At 33.9% G+C, this 13,531-nt stretch overlaps 1 protein-coding gene across 1 annotated transcript; it reads right to left on the minus strand.

Moving 5' to 3' along the window:
* Positions 1–480: 480 nt before the first annotated feature.
* Positions 481–10,398, minus strand: cbc (protein CLP1 homolog). The gene is made up of 9 exons (XM_089706896.1): positions 10,149–10,398; positions 9,894–10,055; positions 9,458–9,677; positions 8,843–9,013; positions 8,487–8,575; positions 5,805–5,906; positions 5,419–5,550; positions 4,900–5,081; positions 481–789 (listed from the first exon to the last, which is right to left on the minus strand). The coding sequence occupies exons 1-9, from the start codon at positions 10,239–10,241 to the stop codon at positions 678–680; spliced, it is 1,263 nt and encodes a 420-aa protein (XP_089563022.1). The 5' UTR covers positions 10,242–10,398; the 3' UTR covers positions 481–677.
* Positions 10,399–13,531: the final 3,133 nt, after the last annotated feature.

Genomic DNA, 13,531 nt, shown 5'->3' on the forward strand with positions numbered 1-13,531 from the left:
GCTGTGTTCCTAAGCGGGAATTTCAATAAAAATGCATGGTATATTGACTCTGGAGCCAGTGTACACCTTACGGCAAATGAAAGTTGGGTTATGAATGCGTCTTATGATCAGAAACAGGAAATTATTGTTGCAAACAGTGAAAAGTTGTCAGTTTTATGTTCTGGCGATGTGAAGATTACAATTACAACTGGGGGTTCAGCATATTTATGTTATTGTACACTTATCAATATAACATTGTTAGATATAGTGGGGGTGTAGAAAAATAATATCTAATATGTTATATGTGAACTTCTTACTGTACTGGCTGGTTTGGTGATATAGGTATATATATATGTTTCAAATAATAAAACATGTCAGTTCTGTTCTGCACTTCATTCTGTTGTTTTATTATACTTTCTGTTAGCGTAGCGTTCAATAGAATAGACTACGAATGTATGAGATTGACGTAAGCTATAGATAAACGTATCTACAGCTTACGTCAATCTCATACATTCAAGGCGACTAGGGGGGCCGGTTTCTATAATCAAAAACATATATTTTTACATTAATAACATCATTTCTTTTTCAATAATAATATTATAATAAGTAAAAATATATGACATAGAAACCGGGCGATATTCGGTTAAATACATCATGTTGTAAAATGACTCGTAATACAGAATTTTATCTTAAACGCTCTAGTGGTTGTCCATATATTGTAGTTCTGAGAGTAACAAAATAGTGTTTGGGAGGGGTCGCGGCTGCGGCGATAGAATTGTGAGAGTTTGTCGCTCTGTGTCCACTGCAGTCCTGGAATTCGGAAAAATAATAAGCATTAAGGCTGCAGTCTAGCAAAATTGCGTTTTCAACAAGTTATTTGACAATTTTTTCCCGGCTAATGAAATGATAAACTGATTTTTTTTTTCTTGTTTATCAATTAGTGTTATATACGCAATGCGCGTGAATTTTTTCACATTTATAAAGTTACTTTATGTTACCTTAATCAGGCCTTCAAGATAAGTCTCTTTCCCCCAAAGACATTTCGAGCTAAGTTTGTGCACTCACTACGTTGCAACCGATTACAATTTACATAATCTGATCAGCGCATTATTATCCTTATATAGTCGTTATTAAAAACTGCTGAATACAATTGCCGAAAAACTTATGATTTTCTTAATTAGAGCGTTATAAATTCATTAAATTTCCCATTTTTTGCCTTACAAAATCGATTGATAAATACTGCTAAAAGTTATTTTTTCCATTAATTTATTCGAGTTGGTTGAAGACCAATGAGTATTAATCCTTTAAAAAAATTTTTTTTGAATTTTGATAATTCTTTAAATATTAAAAAAATATTTAAAATAATAAGGAAAAATCCTAGCGAATTTCTTTAGTCGCGCTCCTTGGGCCGGAGCGTTCTGACGTGTGCTCTACGCTCGATTTTCCTTCATACCGAAGTGAAAGTTGCTCTACTTCATTAAATTTAATATTTTTGTTAATTGATTATTTTTATCTTAGTTTTGTGCAAATATTCGTATTTTTAAACATTTGATTTCGATATGGAAAATAAACGAAAAAAATACGCGTGTAACTACTAGAAAAAAAATTATCTTCGAAAATAAAGTTAATGAAACCAAATAGATTGCAAAGGTGATTGGCAACAATTTCTTTATTTTACGGGGTGTCAGTAAAGGGATGTATATTTCTTTAAAACTAAAGTAAGCTCATAAATTTTCTTATAATATAATTTTTTTGAAGTTCCAAAAATGTTTATTTTTCGTTTGAGAAATACGAAATATAATATAAACTTGTATTGAGAACTTGAACTTCCCAAGTTCATCCGGGGAAATCCCCATACGGGGAAAATGATTTGTTTACTCCAAAATTGATCCGAGGTGTTTTAATTTTTTCTTCTAGTCATTTTCAACGTAGCGGCATGTTGTTTGATTATTAATTTTGAAACTTAAATACAGGATGTTGGTTTTATATTCTGATCTTACAGACGCGCTGACAAATTTAGTCCACCATTTCTAGTTTAGTCTAACTACAAAACTACCAAAAAACTCTAAGTACCAATATTAAAACGAATGGATTATCATCACATCATCAAAATTCAGTGGGGTTGAGAACTAAACAAACAGAAGTAACAGAGACGCGAAGAATAAAAAAAGAGGACGAAAACGATAATTCGTTGATGCTTTCCCTTTTCGACGTATTGTTAGGGTACATCACCAATCTGCAAAAAACAAAACTGATGATTCCCAATTGCTGATTAAAAATGAAAAACAAATAATCGACAAAAGTGGTGAAAATTTGCTGATCACAATGAAACATCCTTCAGTGGTAGCAGATTTACTCATTTAAAATGTATCGGTGAACAGCGTAAAGGAGAGGAGGACAGGAAAACATTATGAATGTGGATGGTGGATTGTATACAGGGTGTAATCGATAAGTATGTGCAGGCGATTATGACGTTATTATTGCAGGTATCAAAAAACTTAAAACTGATATCGAAATTACTTTACCTAATGAGCAAAATGACAATAATAACTTTTGCACGCCTCATAAGCGAAGCGTTGAGGTGGGTACTACTGTCACTTCGCGCAAAACATCTGATTTTTCAAACTTAAAATGTCTTTATGTATCATACATTGCACTTGTAAGATAATACATACACACACATATTAAGAAAAAACACTATTTTTACCGTTCATGATATTTTTGATGTCATTTTTGTTATTTAAACTAGTTAAAAAACAGTTTAAAAAAGTTCTGTCTTGGACGTCCGTGTGTCTGTATGTGCGGATCCTTTTTCTTGTTAACACGATAGCGACCGAAATACTTTACTAATCGAGTCTTTTTTTTCTCTTACGCTTGAGTATGCTCAGGAATAGAACCCTTTCATTTTTCAGGGTCTGATTCGATGTGGTTTAATTGTTATTAAATAAACAAAAATAATAATTAATAAATATTTATTAAAAAAAAATTATGAGGCGTGCACTTTTGGATTTTCCAAATTATTTAAAAGTATAACGAGAAATATCTAAAAAATTTACTTTATACACTCCCATATCAAAAAGGGAAAATGGGACTAGTAGAAGTTAAATGTCTAATTCCGGCAAAAGACATGAATGCGGAAGATGCGGTTAAAAAAAAATTTAATATTTGAAATACAATGCAAAAAATAACACTTTTGTCATAGATAAGAATCATGACTATTTTTTCCAAATTCAGGGACAACTAAACGTTGCAGAAGCAGAAGTCTGCTTATTTGCTGTTTGGACTGGAGTGAATCATTCGTTAAAAATAGAATATATAAAATAGAATATATAAAAAAGTATGTAACGTTTAGGCAAAATAAAATGATGGACCATTATTGGATTTTACATAAATTGCCTACTGTCAGAATTGATTGATTCGAGACTTCAGCATTCGATGCCCATCAAGGACCCATCCTATATCATTCAAGCGATTGAAAAAAAAGAGATAAATCCAGTGCAACCGATAAAGCATCAGAATGCTAGCAAAAGATTTATTAGGTTTATCAATATAAATCTATATATTATACATAATATAATAAATCTGTAGAAGACGCGAAGACTGACATCCGCGCGGACGGAGTCGCGGGCGGAAGCTAGTCAGAAATAAATATCTTTTGTTTTCATTTGCGTATTTTTCTATTTTATAATTTTTTAACACAAACATTACATTTTTTTTATTAAATACAAAATTTGTTTATCCGTTTTATTAGTTAAACTGAACATATTTCACTAAGAAACTTAGGTCGAAAAAAATGTATAGAGTTATGCATTTTATATGGAAAGCTTATTTTTTTTATATTTCGTCCAAATTTCTTTGTAAAAGTTGATCAGTTATATAAACATGAAGTTCAAGATATCAATAGAAAGTATTCGCAAATTTTGTGTACTGATAAAAAAAAATCACCCGGTGTAATTTTCACGAAAATTGTTTCAAATTGTCATTTTTGGTACTTATTACGAATATTAAATTATACGAATGATTTAATTTTTAAAAATTAAGTGGAGCAACTTTCCCTTAGTACATTTGTATTATTTACATATAGGATGACAGGATGCATTTGTTTGCACTACTAGACCAAGCCCTTAATTATAAGAATATAATAGAGCTTTTTATTTGGATTGAATTAAGTCTAATACAATATGTTTATGTGATAAAGAAATAAGGGTAAAATTAAGAACAAATATCTCTCGGTTAGTGAGATATGGAGTTTATATTATTTAGATTTAGATATTATTTTAAATTATTCAATTTACAAAGGGAATAACGGAATAGACCGTGGAAAAGTACACATAACAACAAACAGTGATTGCAGCTGCAGGTATTTGTTAACTGCTGTTTCCGCCGAATCATCGGAATTTACTGGCTAGAAATTATATCCAACGACGACCTTTGGTAATGCTGCGATGAGACACCGATCGCCCATCAGATTAAACGCCGTAAGTGGGGCTGGATTGGCCACACGCTACGTAGAGACCCGGAACACATACCAAAGCAAGCTTTGGATTGGAACCCCCAGGGAAAACGGAAACGTGGCCGTTCAAAGCTCACTTGGCGTCGTACTGTTATCGCAGAGACCAAGTCAATCGGAAGGTGCGAGATAAAATGAGCTGCCCATAATCGCACGCATGGCGGAGTACTTGTAGTGTATTTGCATTATGCATTATCTGTGCATCATAATATTTACTAAGTGGGTATTTGTAAAACAAAAGTCAGTCTTGATTCTAGCTGGTGTACGTTATTATTTTATTCCCGCATTAAATCTTTAAAATTTTATTCCCGCATTGATTTCCTCATTCATCTTTTAAATATAACAGTACTGTTGACGCTCTTTGCCCCAGCTAGGGTACTGAGAATATTAAGTAAGTAAGTCATACTCACACACACACGAAGCCCGCGAGATTAGCGTGCAGCGCCAGATCATCGGGCGCGGCGGCGAAGGAGACGGCGAGCAGGCGGTGCGCCAGCGCGGGCCCCGCCCACACCGCCACCAGCGCCGTCAGCGCCTCCGCCGCGCGCATGCCCAGCGGCATGCACGAGTCGGGCAGCGACGGGGCGCCCACCTGCACACATGTGCACACCTCACTTATAGGCAAGAAGCTTTTATCTAATACACTGGAGATTTCAGTATGAACATTAACTTGTAACAAGAAAATATGACGTTGAATGACGCCTGTATGTTTTTTATCCCTTTCACACCTAGGTAGTTAGTTAGATGACACACATTCTCACAAACGCGCTCACTTGCCATTGTGCCACGTAATAAATTAATTTGTATCTATATAATATTCACTTTTTTATTTCTCATTTTGTTTCAATAAACACATTAAAAATAATTTTCTTTACATTTAGTGTACATACAAACATACACATACGCAAAAATCGTAATCAAAATCTCACCTTATATATTTTGAGATCTGTGAACTTAACGTCAAAAGAATGCGGGTAGTATGGAGTCCTCTTTCCATAGAAATATTCGCGGATTCGCGCGTCCCGTAACTCGGCGCGTTGCGATATCGACCGTTCTACAACCTGAATTTTTATATTTCTTATATTAGAGTCAAGTTAGTAAAGAGTTAGGAAATTCAGCAGCATTATTTGCACATTTATCAATCATTTATTAAGACTATAACCATAACCATATCCAGATTTTTATTTTACATAACATATCAAAGACATTACATAATATTTTTTTTTAATTTAACTGAATATATTATCTTGTCATACAAATAAAACAGAAATTCATATTAAACTTAAGTTCTCTATGTAAATAAATTTACTCTTACCCCTCCACTCTTTGGTAAGTACACAACTTTTACAAACTTTGGCATGTCACGTTTCAATTCATTGTACAACCTTTCATTATCTAAAACTAATATAACATCCACCTGAAAGTAAATCATACAAATATTAATTTCTCACCCATTTTGTGTTTAATAAATGATATAGTATTAAGTTTAAAAAATGTCTGAGTGGCAATTATTGAAATTAACACCTTATTTGCAGGCAGTAATGTTCAAAGTCTATTGTATTTCACATAAGTAAAAGTCTGCCTACTACATGCATAGGCAGAGTTTTGGTTCGGACAGTTTTTTTTTTGCGTAATTGTGAGTCTGTTTGCTTTTTGTACACCAACTGATATCAAACTCAAACTCAAACATTTATTTAATCAATAAGACTTCTTCTAGAAGCATTTTTGAAACGTCATTAGGTACATATTTTTTAAGGCTTTGTCAGATAGGACGCGTATTTTAGCGCTGCGTAGTAGCGCTACAGCGTCCTGTTTTAACGTCGCGCGAGGCTTCGTCAAACAGAACGCTTTAGCGCGCGTTAGGACACAGCAATTGATATTATTAAAGCTGCATGTTGTTTACATAATTATTACTTACGAACAAAACAAGGTACAGCGATATTAACCCTTCAATTCCCAGTGTCACCTGTAGGTGACAGTAGTTTAATATTTTTTTTCTACCACATGAAAATTTATTTTTTAATTCTACCACGTTTGTAGCTAAGCTTATTAGTTGAACTATTCATGTTTTTTTTCTGGCAAAGCTAACCTTATGATATTTAGCAAATTTGTTTAGTTGTTTCGCGCGTACTTGAAGTAGTCAGAGTTTGTGTGATTCCTTGAAGTATAAAGTGATATAACAATGTCCCGGCAGTAAGTATTGCTTTTTTTCTTATTATATATAATAAATGAATGTATAAGCTATAATATAAATATATTTTATGCAAAAAATAACTAATAGCATCTTCACTACAGCACTGAAAACATGCCGTGTCACCTGGAGGTGACACTGGGCATTATAATAACTTTATTATTCCGAATTCATTGTAAGTAATAACAAGACTGTTGTTTATATTTTGTCTTATTGCTATGTGGTGATATTGTTTTAGAGCTTATTTACGTATTACAGGTTGACGTTAGATGAGATTGCCGAGGAGTTGCACACCGGAGAAGACCCAGGTGATATTATTTTATTTCCTCCTGATGATGGTGTGGTGACTGATGAAGATAGTGGAGACGAAAATGACGCTAGTATTTTTCATTTTTTAGTCGCATGTTTTGGTCACAAGTATAATGTCAAAATAGAACTTCCGTCTCTGGAGAAAATTGTGTACATGACGAGGAAGAACAAGTCGAAATACCGAAGAAAAAAGATATTAGAAAGCTTCTGATGAAATTATTACCGCCAAGTGGCATGACAACAGCATCGTTACCATCGTATCCAACTAACACGGATTGGATCCTATCATAAAAGTAGATCGCATTGGATTTGTGGATAAAAAACGGGTTTTGGCATAGAAGCAGCTTGCCAAAATGCATGGCTGATCAAAGGGCTGATGGAAACTAACTGGACCTACTACGATTTCCAGCGGAATGTGGCAACCGTAATTCTGCCTGGGGCGTTTCAGCACAAATGAGAGTGCCCACAAAAGTGAGGAGTGCTGGAACTGTGGACGACCACTCGGCATTCGATTGCTCACAGTGAAGATGCAGGTACTATCACCAACGCACTAGACAAATGTGCGCCAAGTGCAATATCGGTTTACTTCTAAAGTGTTGGTACATGTTCCACATAAAATAAGTTATGTATTTTTTTTCTACTTGATCATAAATAAATATTATTATAATAATAATCGATATTTTATTCCTACCAAAAAAAGAAAAACCTCGTTAGTCCTTTAGAGTCCTAAGTTAAAACAATGCCCACCTGTAGGTGACACCCCCATAAAAAAAATGGGGGGTAGAATTAATTTTTTTTTCTTTGTTTTTGTCTTCGCCAGATGTATCTAAACTATTTCAGTAAAAGAGAAATGCAAAATTGCTATTAATTTAGACATGGGAATTGAAGAGTTAACTCCGGAGTCGGAAGAATTTTTTACTTACCAGTTTCATTAATTTCTTCTCCGATTTGTGCCCACAATTTTGGCTTCATTGATATATATATTTATAGTTTATATGAAATATCCTTCGTATTCTATAAGCATGGATATTTTCTAACCAATTCTATCAAATTTTCGGTCATTATGCAGTATTTTATTATTATTTTACGCCTATTAACTCCGACGCTAAAATAAAATTTGTAAAAAAATACAACACCCGACGTTAAAGCGTCCTAACGCCGCGACAGAGCGTTGCGTACTGCTAGCGCCGGCGCTCTGTTTGACGGTATTCTACGATGGTAGTAGAACACATCTTAGCGTCATATCGCGGCGTCAACTTAACGCTCTGACGCGCGCTAAGTACGCGTCCTGTCTGACAAAGCCTTTAACATTTACCACCGATTCGGAAAGCAGTATCTACGGAGAAGAATCGGCAGGAAACTCCATAGTTGCTCTTTTTAATCATGTCAGTTTTACAATTTTACAAATTACATATGTAACATCATATATTATAGTAATATGCCAAGAAAAAGTAATAGTAGTAGTAGTAGCAAATAAACAATTTTTTTTATACATACCTCAAATGCCTGAGCGGCGTGCGTCAACACTTTATAACCGGCGCCTTTCACCCATCCACATGTGTTAATTATTACGCCTGATGTTGATGCTGTTGATTAAAGAAATATTTTGTGTCAAATTTGAAAAATAATTCAACCTGATTAAATTTGTTTTCGGAGTTTAAATGTAACTGTTTTTTAAATTGCGTTTAATAGTAGCAACAACATCATAATATGTACAATGTAATTCAAAAATTGAAATTTGAATGGAATTTTAAAGAAAAGGAGAATCATTGCAAATTTAGAGTATGAAGTTTAACAAAAACTTCACTAACTTGAGCCCTTATAAAAACCAACATGAAAAATTTAAAATTTACCTTTCTTATTATTTTCGCATCTCTCAGCGATAACCTCAGCAAGTCGAGACACAATTGTATTATACAGTTCTAAATTTTCATCAGGCGACTTGTGACCAAAGTGGTATACCAGAGGTGCTTGTTGGCTGAACCCCTCCTCTATTGAAGCTGGTCGCTCTACTAGAAGTGCACCTGGAAATATTTAATGAAAAAATAGTAATATTAACCATGATATTTCAAACTCAAACTTTTATTTATTCAATTAGACTTCTTTTAGAAGCACTTTTGAAACGTCATTAGGTACATATTTTTAACATTTACCACCGATTCGGAAAGCAGTATCTACGGAGAAGAATCGGCAAGAAACTCCATAGATCTCCATAATATTTAAACAATTAAGCATGTTATGCAAAGTAATCTATTTAAATTCACATCACAGACTTGTAAATGCATTATTTAAGACAAATTTGGTTTTGTAAAGCCAGTTCTAACATTTCGAACACATAAGTTTACAAGAATACACAAAAGCAGCAAGAATTTATATAATTATGGTTTTGCAATTTGGAATGCATGAACAAAACCTAAAAAATTCAGTTTAATTTAATTTCACATTGAAAATGACCTTAATCTACTAACCAATGGTTCCTGGGACACTAATATGCCCCTGTCCCACATCGAGATCCACATATATAGGCCTACGCCCCATTCTCACAGCATAGTTCAGCAGGATCCTGGTCAGCGTGGACTTGCCGACATCACCTGGCCCAACCACCATAGTGACAGGACCCCGAGTGTTTTCTTGTTCTGCCGCAACTCTCTGCTGCTCTAAAGCAGCGTGTACATTGAGGTATACCACCTGTAAAGTACAAACATATGTACTAAACAATAATATGATGTCATTAGTCTATAATACACATAAATCTGTATATTTTTATTTAATTATTCATTCATAGACCAAGCAATTACAATTCAAGCTTTTTGTATTGCCCTATTTTCGTAAAATTTTTCGAAGGAAATATTATAGTTTGCAGCTCTATCAACATACTCATAATTGTAGAAAATTATGTATTACCATTGGTGTTTCCTTCGCCACATAGCTGACTTCCGTGCGACCGCGTAGTTCTACCGTACAGCCGTGCCACGTAAATACTGCTACCTTGGCTCCCGTGTGGAACTCATATGGTTTACCTTTAACCAGCTCTGTGCCAAACAACTCCGCGTAACCACTCTTAACCTAAAAAGCAAAATTATTTATGGGTTAAATTTCACGAAATGACGATAGTGCTAATGTTACGATAAATCTTCAATATGGGTTTTTTTTACAAACCTCTAAAACAACTTTTTCGTTCTTTGACTCGACTTCAAACCTAAGTTCTGAATCTGGTTCAAGTTTAAACTCTTGTAACTGAACTTCCGTCATGGTTTTAATTATTATTGAATTATTAACAGATTAATAACTTGTAAATTGTTGTATAATAAAATTTACAAGATAAATTAATTGTAAACTTTTTTGAATATCACCATTGAAAATCGTCGCGTTTGAAATCCAAATCCAAATAAAAACTGTACTTGACAGCTTTATGTCTATCGTATTGACAGCTCAAGTTAGATGACATTTGATACAACTGTTGTAAGGGTGATATCAACATGATAAATTTAAACGGAACGTTAATTCAATACACATTTTAAGCGCCTTATTCACGGTCCATCCCCGCCATTATTACTAATAATTTGTCTCTCGTGCCAAACATCGTGTATGACCTTAGCGGGACGTACAGCCAAATGGACCGTGAATAAGGCGCTTTACTTCAAAATACAGAAACCATAGACATAGAGTATAGTAGTAAATGCAATTTTGTCTCTCCCATCAATTTGTATGGGGAGTTGCGTCGCTACGTGCGCGCACTTTCTAGTTTCTAGCGCGCACGAGCAACTTTGTCTCCGCAACTATTTTGTCTCCGCAACTCAAACTCAAACTCAAACTCAAACATTCATTTATTCAATTAGACTACTATTTAGTAGCACTTTCGAATCGTCATTACATAGTATTTTTAACATTTACCACCGATTCGGAAAGCAGTATCTATGGAGAAGAATCGGCAAGAAACTCCATAGTTGCTCTTTTAAATAATGTCAATAAATTTACATAATATGTAACTTATATCTACCTAACTACATAATATGCCAAAGAACTGTCCTGTGGTTTTTACGCGACAACCCTCCATGGGTCTTTATCGTCCATATATTCCTGAATACTGTAGTACGCTCTCTGAACTAGTACATTTTTTATGTTAGTTTTAAATTTAGAACTACTAAACTCTTTAATATTGTGAGGAATTCTATTGTATAAGCGTATACCTTGACCCATAAATGAATTTTTAACTTTAGCTAATCGGAAAAATGGCATTTCAATTCTATTCTTGTTCCTTGTGCCATAATCGTGTCTATCTCCTACTCTTGTGTGTAAGTCAGAGCTTTTGTGTACATGCAAAATATTATTAAATATATACTGTGATGGTACAGTAAGGATACCAGTATTCTTAAAATGATCTCTTAGTGAGTCCCGAGCACGTAAATTATATAAAGAGCGAATGGCTCTTTTCTGTAAGATAAATATAGTTTCTATATCTGCAGCCCTGCCCCACAGTAGAATTCCATAGGACATAATGCTATGAAAGTAGCTGAAATAAACCAATCTAGCCGTATCTTCATCGGTGAGATGCCTTATTTTTCGGACTGCATATGCAGCAGAACTGAGCTTACCTGCAGCGGTGTTGACATGGGCTCCCCACTGTAGTTTCTCGTCCAATGTTAACCCTAGAAATACAGTAGACTCAGTAGGATGCAATACCTCCCCGTTCAAGGTAATATCTCTGTTCAACTTTTTTACATTAGGAAGTAAAAATTCAACAAAAGTGGTTTTTTTGGCATTTAATAATAAATTATTGGCAGTAAACCATTCAGATATGTGTAAAAGAGCACTGTTCACTTCGTCAACATTTGAAGCGCATCGTTCAAAACTTTGCGAGGAGACAGCGACAGAGACAAAATAGTTGCCGGGCAACTAAGTTGCTCGTGCGCGCTCGCTCTTATGTTTACTAGTGCTTTATTTAATAGACATAAAGACCATAGAGTAAAATATTGTTTTGTTTTTTGCTTATGATTTTTTGAAAATTATAGGTCTACCAGAATCTGATGGCAAATTTATATTTTAAAAATAAAAGATTTTCATGTGGCAACTTTATTTGACAACTATCAAATTAGTTGTCAAATTATTGTGTTGATGATTAATTTTTAGGATTTTGTCTTCAAAATCTTCGAAATGTCGATAAAACCGCTGCGATCACAAGCAAGAGGTGTTGTTTACAATGTGTATAGAAAAACATTCGATGAAGAAGGGTCAAACACATCACAATTTTCAATTTTAAAGCGCGTGAAAGATTTTATTGCTAAGTTGGACTTACCCGTTTTGATACTTTAAATTAATAATGTTGTTTGTTGATTAAAATATAATTTTATGAAAACTTATTACAGGAGTTTCCATTCTTGGCTATTTGTCAAGTCCAAGGTGTACAAGTCAATTCTATAATGTGTTAATACTTACGAAAATAAACATGATTTTATTTTATTATTGTTTTATTTTATAAAAAATTATAAACAATCGTTAATTAATATAGTATCTAAGTTTTGATCTGCATTATCATTACATCCATATTTTCACATGCCATAATGATATACATTTATTCAAATATAGGTATGTGTAAATACATAATACATATTATGTATTACCTTTAGAAAAGTAATTTCTATTATGTAGGTACTTATTATATTATACATGTAATAAGTACCTACATAATATTACGTGGATATCTCATTATTAAATACAGTATTATCCACTTGTTTAATGTGACTAATGATATGGAGGACAAAATAAAAAATACGCAGTATCAAAATCGTTCAGTCCATTTTCCCTAGGGTTGCACACTCAAAATTTTGATTTCCCTAATTGCCATCAGATTCTGGTTTACCTATACCTACTTTGATAGATTTACTCGTATTTTGCTCGTTATTTATTTCTTACTTCATGAATTCCTTCATGCTCGTTAATTTATTAGTTAAACTACAGAATATTTATCTATGCCACCACCAAGCTATACTTCCGATCTTCAAGCCACGCCAAAACCTCACTCATTTTGAAACGAAAGCTAAAACAAAATCACAACACTAAAGAAACACATAAAAATAAAACCACCACTCTAAATTAAGACCTAAGCAGATAAGGATCTAACCTAATTCGAGCACCAGTCGTTACTCGTTGCATGTCAACCGAATACGCTAATTACAGGGGGCGGGACTTGACGCAATTTGCTTGAACACGAATCGACTCTGTGACTGATGACCTGATGCGAAATTGGGTACATTCAATGTTGCAAATAGGTATCGTGGATATTTTAATATTTATATATTATTACAAACAGTGTACAAAGACAGGAAAGAACTACTTACTTCTTTTGTTTAATCGCATATGTTGTGATTTTTTTTCTCCTATGATATTTAGAATCGTAGGTAGGTAATTAGTAATAATAGGTATATGTACATATCTGTATTAGGGGCGAAATCGGACCTCTAGCCAAAATAAGCATCAGCAAACCCCCAAAGCTGTAAAAGAAACAATTGAAGTAGATACCCTAGCCTCCTACTGCCTACCCT

Source organism: Colias philodice, chromosome 18 (assembly GCF_061535455.1).
Source record: "Colias philodice isolate Cphi_HAF_F1 chromosome 18, ilColPhil1 Martin Lab GWU primary, whole genome shotgun sequence".
Taxonomy (NCBI): Eukaryota; Metazoa; Arthropoda; class Insecta; order Lepidoptera; family Pieridae; genus Colias; species Colias philodice.

Excerpts from the sequence above, each read along its gene's own strand:
- cbc (XM_089706896.1), bottom strand. The coding sequence starts at position 10,241 with ATGACGGAAGTTCAGTTACAAGAGTTTAAACTTGAACCAGATTCAGAA. Across the intron at positions 5,907-8,486 it reads ACGCCGCTCAGGCATTTGAG|GTGGATGTTATATTAGTTTT; the intron begins GTATGTATAAAA and ends ATTTACTTTCAG. Across the intron at positions 5,551-5,804 it reads ACTTACCAAAGAGTGGAGGG|GTTGTAGAACGGTCGATATC; the intron begins GTAAGAGTAAAT and ends ATAAAAATTCAG.